Raw genomic sequence first — 16,298 nt, 5'->3', positions numbered from 1 at the left:
CACATTAAAAAGTCTCGCTCCTACTGGCAAGTACTTATAAAGCTGCGAGGACGACGACCAGACGAGAGAGAAAATGATGTGTGCGATGAGGCACCATGTTAGGCTTATGAGTGCATGTACAGAGTTATGGCATCCACATGTGAACGTTATGTTACCATATTTTTTCGAATATAAGACGACCTTTTTTTTTTTTTTTTTTCAAAAATCCGGTGTTCCAATGTGCAGATAGCAACAAAGAACACAGTAGCGAAGAAAGTGATTATGAATAAATGGTATTGTGCACTGATTCCAACTGCTATACTGCCTCCCAATCCTTGTTTACTTTTTTTCCAAATTTGTGTACCCTGAACATGGAGGTCGTCTGAGATTCGAGAAAATACAGTAATTTCCGTCTCAAATTTGGCACTGCTGCTCCGTAGCCACATTCTCAAAGCAGATTTCAATTAGTCTGCTAAATTTCCGTACGCATCTTTAAAAAATAATTGTAAGGCAATTGTAAATCAGCTACTGTACTAGTCAGAGCAGAGCTGATGCTGCTTCAACCGGATGAGAGTCATCCTGGCGGCACTTAGCAGAAATAGAGGGAAAGGATGTTCTGGCCTTCCTATTCCAGTTAGAGGGATGTCTGCTGTGGTATGCCACAATGTGAGCTCGTATTATCAACGTAGCGCATCTTTGTGCTTTGACGATTGTGCCTGGCATTGTGTTGGTAGATATCGCATAATTGAAGTTGTCGTCCCATTGGCGCGCACCTGGAAATAAATTTGTGCACCCGAATCTGTCATCCGTAGCATTCTGTTATTTGAGTGAGTGAATAAAATGAATGAGAATACTGTAGCTCAATTTTATGGTTAATTTAGTTTGGTCAGAATAGAGCAGGATGCAAAGACACCTGCTTTGATGAGCACCGAAACAAAGAAAAAGAAGCGAGTTGTGCAGTGACACATCTCACGTTATGTATTCTCGGGAGTTTTCCGAAGTCCAGGGGGTTTACCACAAATATTAGTGCGCATGCTGACACTTTTCACTCAACACCAACATGTGAACAGTCACTTGCAACAGTTCAGTGGGAACCGGAACACAGCTGAAGATAAAAGAGATAGGGCGCAGACTAACTGGTGCATGATGATGAAGGAACGAATAACTGAGAGACTTGTGCTTGTCTTCGTGTCCCGTGTCTCTCGATTATTCGTTCCTTCATCAACAGTTGAAGAGTTGGTGCTTCTGGTCCGTGCAGAAGCACACTAATCTCGGTTTCGAGAATGCTGAGGTCCTTTGAACTCAAGGTCTCGCTCCGTGACAGGGCCGTGGCAGGTGACTAGACAGGTGGTAACGCACTCAGTGATTGTATCGGTGATCATATGCCAATCTGCGGGAAGGCCAGGCATACTCAATTACCGTTGTCAGCAGGACCACCCTTCATTATCCACAGTTTTAGATTGGTTTCACGACCAGTTGGGACCGCTGCAAATGAAGACACTTGCAGCGAAGATGACATCTACAAGCACCAGGAAGACATAAGCAATGGTGGCAACAAGTTGCTTGTCTTCCTCTCGTATACTGGTTACTAGCGTTGGCCCATGAGGGGCATCCCTGGCCCAGCTCTCTAAATGCCTCTATTACGCGGTTGACTGCTGGCACGGAGCAACCTCTCTAATGGAAAATCTCAGACTCTGGGGAATGCCAGCCTGGGAGAGCGTTTATCGGGATATATTCTGGATGTGGTACACAACAAACATATCAATAAGGCAGGTTTCCGTTACCACCCCAGCTAGTCATCTAACATAGCCCTGTCGCGGAGTGAGACCTCGAGTTTAGATGTCCCCAGCGTTCTCTAAACAGTGATTAGTGTACTTTTGCGAGGACCAGAAGCATCGACTCTTCAACTGTTTTCCGGTTCCCACTGAACTGTTTCGAGTGACTGTTCACAGGTTGGTGTTGAGTGAAAGGTGTGTCAGCATGCACACAAATATTTATGTGGTAAAACTAGGGGTGCGCAAATGTTCCAGTTCTCGAAATCGAATCGAATATCAAACGCTCGAACTATCTGATCGATTTTGCAATGAAGATAACCACTCCAGTAACTGTTGGCTCACCTCAAAAGCAGGAACCACTCTCACGTAAAATTAATGAGTAGGGGGGGCTTTAGCAGAATAATTGTATATCTTTCTTGTGACAGCTAATGCCAGACAAATGACACCAAAGCCATGGGCTAAAAAATGGAAACTTTTAGTGCAAAAGTCACATACTGCAAACTTGCATGAATATATTCAATAATTCGATTCTGTATTCGGAATTTTTTTCCCCAAATATTCAATTAGACTTTAAATATTCGGATTCGTACATCCCTAGGCCAAACCCCTGGACTTCAGAAAACGCCCGAGGATACAAAACGTGAGATGTTACACCGTGCAACTAGCTTCATTTTTTTTGGTTTCAGTACTCATCAAAGCTGTTTTGTTACCACCATCCATAATTATTGCCAGTGTCTTTGCATCCCCCTTTATCCTGTTCTGACCAAATTAAATTAGCCATAAAATTGAGCTACTGTATTCTCATTCATTTTATTCGCTCAAACAATGGATGATGGATTCAGGTGCACAAACTTATATCAGGTGCATACCAATGGGACGAAGAATCAAAAACACTAAGAAGCGTTCCATTGATAATGCAGCCTTACACAACGGCGCAGCACAACGGACACCCCGCTCACTGGAATGGGAAGGCCGAAACACCCTTTCCCTTTATTTCTGTTAAGTGTCGCCAGGTTGACTCTCGTATCACTCCGCCAGTGGAAGCGGCATTCAAGTCAACTCTGCTTCGAGTAGTACTTGATCTAGATATGGCTCAGTTAATCTGAGGAATCCTAACTAAATAGTAGAAGTCTACTGCACCTTTTTCAGCGAAGTCTTTCCTCCGAAACTTCTTATCTCGTTCATGAGCACCTCCCTTGGGTCTGCTGCTGGAGGACTCAACATTTTCCCTTTATTGGCTGCTTCCTTCACTTGACCATTTGTAGTCCTCTTGTCGTCCTCAATGTGGTTATTCATCTGCTGTTTGATAGGAGGCATCCCCGACTTGAGTGTGGCTCTTACGACACTTGGTTTGTTGGCATCTGATGTCGTCGCACTAGGTAATCGTGAACATTTCGTTATTTCATCATGCAATGTGCGCTTCACATCATTCTCCTTTACAGATGAAAGACTTCTGGTGCTTTTAGCACATTCCTGTAATGGTTTAGAGTGTACTACAGCATTGTTCTGCCCCGAAACATCAGACGTTAAAATATTTTGTACCGATTTTCTCATCTGGACATGCGCATCAGGCACCGAAGGGCTCGGAATCACCGTTCTTCCATTTAGGCTATCTTTTCTGGTGTGCGCCATCTCCTCGACAATCTTTGACACAGATTCTTGCGAAAATCCTCGGACGGTTGGAGCAGAACTTAAAACTCCCATTGGCCTTTTGAAAACAGGCTTCGGATCAGCCTTGCTAAGTGGTGGAAGGGTCTTTGGCTTCACTGGGCTGTCAGCTTGTTTCGCCTTCGAGCCAACGTCACCAACAGGTGCTCCACGTTTCTGGTGAGACTTCACCAAAGTTGAAGACAAGCCGTCCTCGGACCCGAGAGTTGTGAAAGCACTGTCGTCTCTGTGTTCTTTCCACGATCCAAACTGTACTTTCGGTGGAGACGCTCCAGATAAAGGAAGTCGACTAGGCTGTACTACTAAACTTAGTGGACGGGAAGGTTTGGACCTGGGAAGTGTTGCACCGGCTTCGCAAGTACTCTTTGATCTTTCAGGGCTGCCGTTAAGAGCGGTGCTGCTCATGCATGGTACTATCTTCTTATTTTCCAGCAAATTCTGGTTGCAAGCTAGTTGCTGCTGCCAAGCAACAAACTGAAGCTGAAGTTTTGCATATTCGGTCAAAAGAACGTCCTTTTCATCGGCGAGGCCACCTTGCTCCCTCGGTTTACCGTTGTTCGATGCCGAGTCTCTCAGGTCCAACAGGGATGATGCTCTTGCAAGTGTTGGCTGATTCGTGCATTCCTTCCCCAGAAGCCTATCATCCATAGCTTCTTTACCTATTGCAACTGTGAGAACCTGAGAACTTGCCAAGGTGGGACAGTCTTCTGCTTTCGTTTTCTCCGGTGACAACCGCGCAGTCGCCTTACATTTTTCGGGAGCTTCGGGACAGTTATTAATGGTCACCGTGACTTTTTCTTCGACGGTGCTCACACGTGGGGAGCTGGCTACCTTAATGTTCTTAAACCGATCCATCGGTGCTTTTCCTGGCTCAACGGAAAAGATGTCGTCGACAGCTTCCGTTTTGTACGATCCGTACGAGCCGATCGAGAAAGAAATTGGCCCATAGTTCACGCTGTGGCTCCGAGAAAGTGGCTCCAATTGTTTCTCGACGTGTCCGACAGATTGAGCGTTTTCCGCTTGTTCCGACTCACCGCGGCTGTGCTCCAATACCTGCGGTGTTGTGGTGGTCACACAAAATGGCTCTCCATGCTCCTTTCCAGCTTCCTGCGCATCTTTTCCACTTTTCACGACACTGTCTGGCAAGCGCTCAGCAAAATCATCACGACCCAACACGGGACTTGAAGTCACCACATCCTTTGTTTCGGGTGCCCTGCTAGATTTGTCCTCTGCCCTCGCAGGTACTTCTTCGGAGATCTCTTCTTCGACACAAAATTTTCCGCTCAGGTCTTCGATCGGACGTAACTTGTGGATATCCTCTCCATCTTTACTGCTCTCGGGTTCTTGGGAGACCTCTGCGTGTTGACCACTTTCCGACAACTCGCAAATGAATGGAGCACCGAAGGAGTTTAGCGTTCCATTGGAGTTTTCAAGCACAGTGCATGGTGGTTCATTAGAACTGGGCACTGTTGAGCTCACTTCTGTCACAGCACAAACATTTTTTTCATTCTCAATGTTCCCAATACAGTCTTCCTGTGTACCTGTATCCGTATTAAAAACCCCACTCTGTTCGGCGGGCACGGGACTAGTGTCACTCCCTTCTTTCAATTCATTCTCTGCTTTTACGTCTGATGCACTGTCAGGATCAAAGTTGTTTGGAGCGCAGGTGCGAAATGGAGAAGGTGGTTCTGGAATGTTGTACTCCCATGACAGCTGTGAAACTGTACTGGCTTCGTCGGGAATAATGTTAGTGTCGCTTGGCACTTTTCTGTCATCGGCTGCATCTTCTGGTTCACCATACGTCTCTGCCTGCACACTGGACTGACCTAAAGAATAATAATTGTGAATTCATAAGGAATAGGTATAGCATATGTATTACGCAAGTTTCTTTCACCTGTTATAAATGAGCAACACATTTTAAAAACCTTGAAGCACATGAAGAGTGTCATAATGTCTTATAGAACACATTCTGAGATATTAGTAGTGTTTAAGTACAATCTAAAGGGCTTAGAAATGCCCCATTTCATAGGAAGATATGGGTTTGTCATACTGCATTAAATTCAAAAACATGTTTTAATATATTCAACCAGTCGATATAATGAATACAACTGCCAGCGTAATGTTGTTGGTACTATGGTAAAACCTCGTCGTGATTTCTGTTTTGTCATTTTCTTGTTTGTTTCCCTTACAATTTGGAGGTCAAATATTCGTTTGTGAAACAAGAGAAGGGTGCAGGCTAGCTGGTATAGATTCATGAAGAAGGCTGAGAGCCATGGAAATGTTTGTCTGTTCATATATTTAATCGTTTACTGAACACATCTCAGGACATACCTATTTGCAATATGTTTTGCCAATGATACCTGCAATGCATACCTATATGTTTTGCCACGGACACTCTAAGGCAAATGCCCCACAAATGGCACAGCTGCCTGTGAAGTCTGCCCAAGGCACACAATTTCTGCACTCATCCACCCCAGGCAATATCATGTCGACAACTAACCAGCCAACCATGTAAAGTTAAATTTTTCCCAGCACTTGTCAGCATAAAGGGGGAACTCCAGCATAAACTCCAGGAAAAAAAGCACACAATGGACAAAAACAGACAGGACAAAAACAGTACCTATTTAGGAGTCAGCGCATGACTATGACCGAATAAAGAAAACCAGCAGTGAAAGACGCAGACAAGACGAGAAATAGTAGTACAAATGGACGCTGGACTAGTGATAGATTTAATGAAAAGTAAAAGATCACAGTATGACCTGAAATATACCATGCCTGCACATTAAAGGTGCCACACCAGATCACACACAATCACACCATCTTATGCGCTTGGACCCATAACCAGATGACATTTACATCGTATAACACGTATTGCTTATGTCCCTTATGAGTTATGAGTCCAGGTGTGCGAATATATCGAAATTTCAAATACGAATCGAATATTTGCGATATTCGATTCGTATTCGTATTCGAAAACTTGATATTAGAAGTTTTTGAATATTCGTAAAAGTTTGAATACAGTAAACCCCCGATGACTCGAAGTTGTAAAAACCGGAAAAAACTTTCGAGATAAGCGGGGTTTTGAATTAAGCGAACAACGAAAATTATATTGCCACGATGTTACCACATTGCACTTTGTTATGAAACGTAAAAAAAAAGCGTTCCTTCAGTAATACGCCATAAACTGTAACACGCGGCGAAGAACGAAACAAAACTGAGACGCTCGGATGAATGCAGAGGCGGAGGAGGAGTGACATTGGCTGGAAAGGGGAGAGGAGATGTTGTAAGAATGAGAGTGAGTAACTAGGACGGAAAGGCTTTGACCTTCACCTAGCCTGGGGGACCAAAGCATGTACGTTATCAGCCATAGGTACGATGACCTACCAGTGATGGAATTTGGAGATATCCGTAGGCGTGCAAAAAAATGCTTCGACTTAAAAGGGCCCAAATACATCGGAAGGATTGGGGTAAGGATCGGGATGCAAAATAAATTTGAGATAACCGATATTTCGAGATAGGGGAGTTCGAGTTAATGAGGGTTTACTGTATTCGATTTTTTGAAATATCGTAGCAGCTTATGTTGTGGTCTGCGCACTGAAATCTGTACGTTGCAGTAAGAGCGACGAACATGTACAGCTGCAATGTGACGCGTGGAGCTACTGAGGTATGCTCATCTGCGAATGCGAATTCAGAAACCGAAACCAGTACACAGCTCTGTGCAGCCGCCATTTTAAAGTCCGCCCCAGCCAAACGTAAAACCGCAGTACACTTCGTCCACTGTCAGCATAGTCGCGGCTTTAGTGGATTGCTGACTAACTCTGAACGCTCATATGAGGCCTACAGTGCAGTGAAATTCCGGTTCCAGAAAAAAGGCAAAAGTGCATCTACACGTGGCACTGCACCACCCTTTCAATATGTTCATTTTTACCCGTTTGCAGTTTGTAGCCCATTTTGTGACATCCACGTAGCCTGCAAATAGATCCTAGAGAAAACCGAAAAAGAATGCCCGTTTAAATGTTTGGTTACTGGTAACCGCAAATATTAGAATGGCGTAACCCCTAACCTTTACCGAACTGATATTCATTTTAGTTTCAGTCCCTGGCAGTGACACACTCACAGATGAGCGTAACAAGCTTGAAAGCTCAGCACATCGCTTTGTAGCTGTTGTACTATTCATGTTCGTTCCTGTTACAGCAACGTACAAATCGAGGCGTGCAAATTCGAAAAAATTCAAATACAGTGAAATCCGCATATAACGATATCGGTGGTTATCGCTAATGGGTAGTTCCATCTGAAACCGAACAATCCGGTACACTTGATGTCTCGAACGAACAGGAAAAAAAATATATGTTGAAGCCATCGGTGAGTTGGAAGAAATAAACTCTTTCGAAATTCTCTGCGCGGCGCAGTTCAGGAAATAGGAGAGGAGGAAAAAAAAAAACTGCCTCTCAGAAGACGATGTCGTCGCGCGCAGGTTTGAGCGTTCCCTACAAGGCCATTTATAGTCGCATTGTAGTAATTTCTTGATCGAGCTTTGACCACCTAGGGCACAGTAGGCTCCTGGGCTGGCAGTGCTGTGTCGGTTTTTGTTTGTCAGCCAAAAAATATAGAAGTTGGCTCAAAGCGCCGAAAAGCAACACATTCACTGCAACTTTGCGGACGCTGTAAAAAACGGATAAGATTGAGCTTTATGCCGTTTAATTTGTCATTCATGGGGCTATCGAATTATATATAATTTGTTACTCTACTCTGTCAGGAACGTAAGCGATACCCCTTTAAGTAGCACCATACCACCGAAAAATGACGAATTTCGGAAGCCTTTATCTAAAAAACCCCACCAAAAACTTGCCTCGAAAATTTTATATGTTGTAGGTAGTTCCTTAGACTGTGCACAGAATAAAAATCAAAAGTCTGACTTGATCGGTTGGCACACTGTGAATTTTTTGCCACCACTATACGCGGAGCGCATTCAAGTGGTGGCACCGTGTCCCGCGTGTTGTAAAATCAAATTTTCCAAAGGGACTTTCAACTTCTGTCTTCAAATGAAAAGTAATTGCTACAGTTTGAAGCGTTCTGAGCATTTGCGTTCATAACAGTGTTGTAATCGCTGAATGTAGATTGTGGAGCAACCAGATGTGCTAGCACTTTTTTGCGGGATGTCACACATGCATTGCAGTTGCTGGTGGTCCGTGAAGAACAGAATACTTTAAAATACTTTTGCGTCTTTATAAGAGGCATATTAGTTCACGGTGATCATATCGAAGCATATTTACAGTACACAGAATAAAAACAACTTGACAGCGAAGAAGACAAGGTAACGTAAGTTATGCAGAGCATCCCGGGTGGATGAGAATGCTCGTGTCATGAACTGCTTTAGGCTGTTGTAGGAGCCACTTTCCTAAGTGTTACTCTTGATGGCAGGTTCTTCTCAGATTTTCTTGATGGGCTCTTCTCACGTTACATGGTAACTTGCTGCAATCCTGGCAGTTACTCCTGGATGTTCCTGGCAAGGCGAGAACGAAAGCAGTCTCCAGTTTACGGCCTGTCTTTCTTCCCATTTCTTCACGTATTTGGGAGTGTTTCTCCTGTGCATATGCCTCCACCAACTTCCTTCTTTACTTAAGAGGTGTGACATTAATGGCTTCAGTTGATATATACTTAGAGCCTGAAGTTTTCTGGAAATATTTTTTTTTAAATTCGGGGGGTAAATTTGGGGGGTAAAAAAAAATTCGGGTAAATAAACATGTGCACTAAATTCATGTGAATTCGGGCGAAAAAACTTCCAGTATGCTAAATTTGGGGTGAAATCAGGCTCAGTTTCTCAACTAACTGTAGTGGTTTGGTACAAATGGTGATGTAACTGAATTTTTCTGCCAAGCAAGTAAATTAATGCATTCCTACAGACATCCCAGTGACGACAATTTGCCAGGTAAAAATCGGGTTTCACCCTAAAGAGGCAACCTTCAATTCGGGGTGCAAATTCGGGGAAGAATCTGGTAAAACCCTAAAACTTCAGGCTCTATATATACTCAATGATTTCTTCGACAACGTCGGGCTGGTGCAGAAACGGCTCACCCCGCGAGCTTCCTTGAAATGTGGGCGACATTGCTGCTTGTCGTGATTCAGCCACCTTTGAAGTGAAGTACTTGAAGCAGCTTCTGCACAGCTAGGCTATTTCTGTTACTCCTTTTGATCCGCTGGAACCACATTCTTTATAGCAGCTACACCGATCTCAGAAGCAAAGTCAGTTTTTTACCCGAAACACTTTTCCCCTGTGTATGAGGCAGTAGTCAGCGCAATACACACGGTCAGCGCTGTACAACGAAGGGGCCATTGAGGTAGGTGTGGTGCACAGTACAGTAATGCAGATGCCTTCACATGATCCGTATAAGGGCACTCCGCGCACTTCTGCAGTCGAGGATGATGCAAAACTTTGCGCAAGGTGTCTTCCGAGAGTTAATCCGACTAGGACCTTCCCATGGTCAGCATCTCGAACTGGAGAACATATTGACAGCGGCACCGGTCGGGCTGTTTCGGCAAGGTTCACAAAAGGCACCATAAATTAGCCTCGAATGTGTGCGTAAGACGCTACACAACGACACTTTCCTCTGTGCGATTTCCGCCGTCCGAGGTCATGGAGCTGTAGGAAAGGAAATGTTTAAAGAATGCTGGTAGTCGCTGCATCTCTCCCGACATAATATGTACAGTAAATAGTTTTTGGTGGGTTTTCTTTTTTTAGATAAAGGCTTCCGAAATTCGTCATTTTTGGGTGGTATGGTGATCGTTAAAGGGGTATCACTTACGTTCATGATGGAGTGGAGTAACAAATTATATATAATTCGATAGCCCCATAAATGACAAATTAAACGCCATAAAGCCATCTTAAACGCCATCTTATCAATTTTTTACATCGCCTGCAAAGTTGCAGTGCTTTTCGGCGCTTTGAGTCATCTTCGATATTTTTTTTGCAGACAAAGAAAAAACGACATAGCACTGCCAACCCAGGAGCCTATTGTGTCCTAGGTGGTCTAAAGCCCGATCAAGAAATTACTACAATGCGACAAGAAATAGCTTTGTAGGGAACGCTCAAACCTGCACGCGACGACATAGTCTTCTGAGAGGCAGCTTTTTCCTCCTCTCCTATTTCCCGAACCGCTCAGCGCAGAGAATTCCGGAAGCGTTTATTTCTCCTAACTGACCGATGGCTTCAACATATATTTTTTTCCCCTTCATTCGACACATCAAGTGTATCGGATTGTTCAATTTGAGATGGAACTAGCCTAATGTAATCGTTGTGTGAGGGATATCGCTACAGGAAGGCTGACCTAAGTCAGCGTGAGGAAGTCGCTGGTTGAAAATAGCTGGTTTGCTCTGATCGCATTTGGCTGCCGTTGCAGATACGCACAACATCACGTTCAACTGTGCCGACCAGGCAGCATGCAACTGAGCAAGGCAGCATCCGCTCTACGCTAAAATTCTTGAGAACGTTTGAGAATGTCGACAGCATGAAGCGCGCTTAAGCATGCGTCTTCAACTTTTTCATCCGTACGCTCTTGGATCATTTTGCGCTTCGTGCTCGCACTGTCGATTGTGATATGCTGTGCTTTCACACGATGGACGCCACACTTCCGCGGTGAAGATCCTCGAAGATTGCTAACTTAACATCCAAGTCTATCGCTTTCTGTTTCTTCAGCTAGGACGCTATCATTGACACAGGCACCGATAGTGCGTCAAAGCAGGAAGCGGCAGCAGAAATGTTGTGAACAGCAGGTCACCAGAGTACGACTGACCGTCTCCGAAGGGAATCTTAAATTCCCGTGCAGCACCTCCATGCCAAAATGGTGCGAAGGTGTGAAGCGCGGGGCGGGGGCATCTCGGCCTTCATTAGATGGCACATATGGGGATGACAGTGAAGAAGTGAGAGACCGCTCGGACAGTGCACGCACACCATTCCCACTATGGACCGGTTCCTCTCAGCTACCCACGTGGATTTGTTTACGCGCGCCGAGCGTGGTTCACTGGAGGATATGGGTACGGACTAGGATATGACGCGCATGTGAAAAAACGTTAAAAAGGTCCGCGGAAGGGTGCAACGCCAGACAGCGCGCTGCCAATGCGTGAGCTTGTGGGCGTCAGGTATCGCTGTGGGAATACTCAGAATGGCGAACTTTATCGTTATTCGCAGGTCCATTCTCCATAGAAACAATGTGTATTTTGACGGTGAAAGTGAAAGCGATCGTTCTACAGGGTACATCATTTCATGAAGCGAGGTAAAACCCGCTGGGTGCTGTTTTTACTGTATTCGAAAAAAACTGAACATGAATTTTTTGAATAGGAATCTAATAGAATAACGGAAATATTCCATTCGTATTTGCACACACCTAATTAAGTGGCATTTTTCTAGGAATCAGCAGCACACAACTGTGACCACGCTCGTTTCTTCGGCTTAATTGTTGCCTTCATAGAGACCTTTATCCTATGATGTGATATTCGTATTCGATTAGTAGATGCAAAAATTTCGATATTCGCAGAGCTCTGCTTTTAGCCTATGGCTGTGATACTTGCAAAAGTACAACGTGTTTTACATTCACTAAAAAAAGAGAGAGACACACACAGAGGTAAAGAAACAAGAGAGGGCAATTGTATGCACCTTTCTTGTGCCGGAGTGTTAGTCTGGGTCGTGGTGTTGGGTTAGTAGAGCCCCGAAACACCAGTCGTCCACATTCAAAGTCACCTTTTGGAGTCGACAGGACCGAGTCATTTTCTGAGCACTCTTCTGGTCCTTCCTCATTTGCGCATCTCAAGGCAGCGGCAGAATCCAAATCTAGGAATACTGTAGGATAAAAGAACCTGCATGAGTCATTTGAATGAGCACCTAGGATAGGAAAATGGCTCTGTTTGAAGCAGCTGTAAATGCTAAAACTGCACTGCACGATATGCAAGCCTATGTACAACAGTTATTGTTAGGACAGAGAGTTTTTGGGTTTTACCCAATTCTTCCCCGAAGTTATCCCCAAAATCGTGCATTTAGTGATTCGGGTAAAGCCTAATTTCTCTCCCGAATCGGGGGCTTTTTGTCGCTCGACCCGGAACTATGACCCATGATTATGGGAGAGAGGGAGGGACCACCAACAGAAGGAGGAGACATCCATCTCATCATATCGCATCTCATCCTATGAAGTAACGGAGGGTCGCAGGAAGAAAACTGCTGGGGATTGAGTACTCGAGTTTCCGGACATACCACCCCGTGGCCGAAACAACACCCATGTCAAGCAACTTTTTACAAGCACCACAAGGAGGTGTTCGAGAAGCAAATGATAGTTCTGGAAAGAAAGATATCAGGAGCTAACGGAAGCCTAATGGTCGATGAATCACCAGTCCTTGAGCAAGCTACAGCTAGGCTATGTGTAGAGGCATGAAAGGTAATGGTGTGCTCCGACCCTCTGGAGATGAGTGCAATGCTTTCTGTGAACAAGTGTTTAGAATGTACTGGTGTCTGCAGGTTTGATTCACCTTGGACCTTTTAGCGCACTCCTCATTTTGGAGAGGTTTTCTTTTTTCATTTGTGATATGTATAACGAGGCTAATAAACCCGATTTTTACCTGTACATCATAATCATTCCAGAAATTTTACACCCGAATTGAGTGCTCTTGTTTTACGCATGATTTTAATGCGAAACTTGTTTCCCAAAAACCTCAGACCCTAGTTATACAGTCAAACCTCACTAGAGCTAATTAGAGCCTGAAGTTCTACGGTTTAACCCGTTTTTCCCCGAATTTGCACCCAGAATTGAAGGTTGCCTCTTTAACGTGAAAGCATATTTTTACCCGTCAAATTGCCTTTGCTGAAACATCTGTAGGAATGCACACTAGCTTGTTTGGCAGCAAACACAACAACGTCACCGTTTGTACAAGTACAGTTCGTTTGGATAATAGAGCCCGATTTCTCCCCAAATTTAGCATACCGAAAGTTTTTACACCTGAGTTCGCATGAATTTAGGGCGTATGTTAGTTTTTCTGATTTTTACCCCCGAACTGGGAAAAAAATTCCCGAAAACTTCAGGCTCTAACACAACTAGGGCCTCACTTTTTACGGGGGTTATATTTTTTAGCAAGATCGAGGTGTAAATACCATGTTATATGTTGCTTAGAGGTGCGCGAATATTGAAATTTTTGAATACAAATCAAATACAAATATCTACAAAATTGTCCTTCTAATATCGAATTGAATACCACATCATAGGATACATGACATGATATTCAATTCCATATTTTTGTTGTTATTCCATTATAAGGGCCCTTATAAGGGCTTCTAAGACTCTGCTCTAAGGCTCTCAACTCTGCTTTTGGGTGTTCCAGTAACCGAGAGCTCAGCAACAAAAAAACCATGCTCTGATGACTGTTCTGACAGAATTCATTTCCTTTCGAGTCGAGACTGCCTCGCATCACTGGCTAGCAGTCCCGCAAAAAGGAACAGTGACTCTATGGATCAAAATTCACTCCAATGCCCGAAGCATCAGTGTAATGCAGACTAACGCCATGCTTGCATAGAAATACCTCAACATTGGAATCAGTGAATAGGTCATTCTATTTAGGCAGGTTTCAGCGATGCGAGTTAACGCTCGAACTGAGATCATACTTCCACAAGCTTGGTGAAACAGGGCCTTAGTAACTTGTGTATTCGACACAAAGGCATTTTGGACTCATTTTATCCCATCCCCAGTACTGGAACTGTTTGGAAGCTGTGCCGCGCAAGAGCGATCATTTCCCAAGGCATCGTTTTTTGTGAGTACGTCATTTTACAGTCATAGTTTTTTTCTTCTCCGAATGCTGGATATAAACTCAATTGCAAAGAACTAAAAATGAAAAACGGTGATTTCTGGGAAAATAGTAAACTCCAAAAAAAACACCCTCAGAATATGGCATAAAATAAACTAAAAAAATCCCGATGCCCTACTTATGCCCTCATAGTGCTTTTACTGGCTGAGGTGGATGATTCCAATGCACAAGATGCTGTGTGCATCTCTCACGCTTGCGCCAGAACAAACACTGTGCATTATTTTAAATTCTCTGATAGCGAGCAAAGAGGAAATTTACCGCGCTTTGATTTACTCTCAAGTTTGTTTCTTATTCCATGAATTTCAGATGATAGAAGTATTTGCGGCAACCCCAAGAGATTACCATCATCGAGATTTCACTGTAAACTGACTGACTCGTATTACCTGTAGGACTTGTTCCTGGGACAACTGCTCCATCTGATTCTGCACTAGAAGATGTGGAGGTTGAAGGAGGAGGAGGTGGTGGTGGTGCTCGGCGCTTTTTACCAGAAGAGGCATCCGATGCCATGCTACTTGGTCGAGCTTTCCGGGGCCCTCTTCTCGGCCTGGCTACTTCAAGGCTCTGAGGGGGGCTGTCCAGGCTACACGCACCTGAAATGCAGATACGAGCACTTTCGAAAACGAAGCAGATGTCAAAGTGCCAAGGGGCAATAGCCTTTTTCTAAAGGAATCGCTGACACAAATGGGGCTGAGCTGGATACACTATAATTAGAGCCTGAAGTTTTCGGGAAATATTTTTTTCGAAATTCGGGGGTTAAAAATTGGGTAAATAAACGTGTGCACTAAATTCGTGCGAATTCGGGTGGAAAAACTTCCAGTACACTAAATTCAGGGAGAAATCAGGCTCAGTTACACAATCTAACTGTAGTGGTTTGGTACAAATGGTGATGTAACTGCATCTGCTACGAAACGATAAAGTTAGTGCCTTCCTACAGACGTCCCAGTGAGGGCAATTTGCCGGGTAAAAGTCGGATTTCACCCTAAAGAGGAAACCTTCAATTCGGGGTGCAAATTCGGGGAAGAATCGTGTAAAACCCTAAAACTTCAAGCTCTAATGTTTGAAAATGAACCCTAATGTTGTTATCAGGTGCAGCTCACCCACACATTACAGCAATGCAGGTTATCTCGGAAAATGGAGCAATTTAGCATCGTACCACGATAAAGCGCGCAAAGTGTACGGCAACTCTGCGTGACAATTAAGATGAGGTTGTTACGACAGAAAGAGAAAGTTTTCATCCTATAATGATGGATGTGTGACTGATTCAGGGACAGTTAAGCTTTCTACCAGTTGACTGCGCTGCTGTTAACGATTGCACACATAAAACAGATATTTTACCTGCAAGTACGTTCAAGTTAGTTTAGATTTGACCAGAGGTGTGTGAACATTCAAAAATTTAGAATACGGTGGACTCCCACTAAATGAAACAATAGGGTCACCTTTGGTTGGTTTCCTATACATGCAATGATAAAAATCTTCGGGCAACTGAAACAACCCGTTTTATGTACTTCGGGTAAACGGAACAAAGTGGGGGTACCGAGATGCCGCCGAACCTGGAAGATTACCATTCACGTCTCACAACCTGGGTGGAAGTCATAGCCAGTGCAATCCAATCCATCAGTCACTCGTACAATGTTAGGCTTAGCTCGCGTCCACATGTGTCTTCATGAAGTCTGTCAAGACACAGCCACATGAAGGGGTTTCGCTTGCGTCAATGTTGCGGATAATTTGGGGACATGATCGCGATAGCAAATCAAAAATAGAAACCGTGAAATTTGATATGCCAAAGTCAACGCTGTCGTCATAGCAGGCCGTGCATCGAAGGGTGATGTGGATGATGCCACACGATACGCACAGGTAATATCGGAAATCTGGACGCGGGAAGAGGATGCGCTGCTTACACGGCAGAACAGAAGGATAAACCTCATTGTAGATGATTGAGATGTGCATGAAATTTTTTCCAAGCCTCAGGCATGCAGGTATATTTTGTAAACAAATCCAAAAATGCGAAGAGAACAGCTGTTAATCCTTTTTTTCCTC

At 44.1% G+C, this 16,298-nt stretch overlaps 1 protein-coding gene across 4 annotated transcripts in view; it reads right to left on the bottom strand.

Moving 5' to 3' along the window:
• LOC135400193 (protein cordon-bleu-like) overlaps nucleotides 1-16,298 on the bottom strand; it is a 205,289-nt gene that overhangs the window by 3,782 nt on the left and 185,209 nt on the right. For 3 of the 4 annotated variants that reach the window (XM_064631935.1, XM_064631936.1, XM_064631939.1), the window contains exons 7-9: nucleotides 14,645-14,851; nucleotides 12,073-12,255; nucleotides 2,895-5,248 (exon numbers count right to left, since the gene is read on the bottom strand). In XM_064631935.1, coding sequence (XP_064488005.1) covers nucleotides 2,895-5,248; nucleotides 12,073-12,255; nucleotides 14,645-14,851 — 2,744 coding nt within the window. The remainder of the gene's footprint in view (nucleotides 1-2,894; nucleotides 5,249-12,072; nucleotides 12,256-14,644; nucleotides 14,852-16,298) is intronic. The other variant, XM_064631938.1, reaches the window with a different exon arrangement.

The sequence above is a fragment of the Ornithodoros turicata genome, chromosome 7 (genome assembly GCF_037126465.1).
Source record: "Ornithodoros turicata isolate Travis chromosome 7, ASM3712646v1, whole genome shotgun sequence".
Lineage (NCBI taxonomy): Eukaryota > Metazoa > Arthropoda > Arachnida > Ixodida > Argasidae > Ornithodoros > Ornithodoros turicata.
This window is presented reverse-complemented; position numbering and strand designations above follow the sequence as displayed.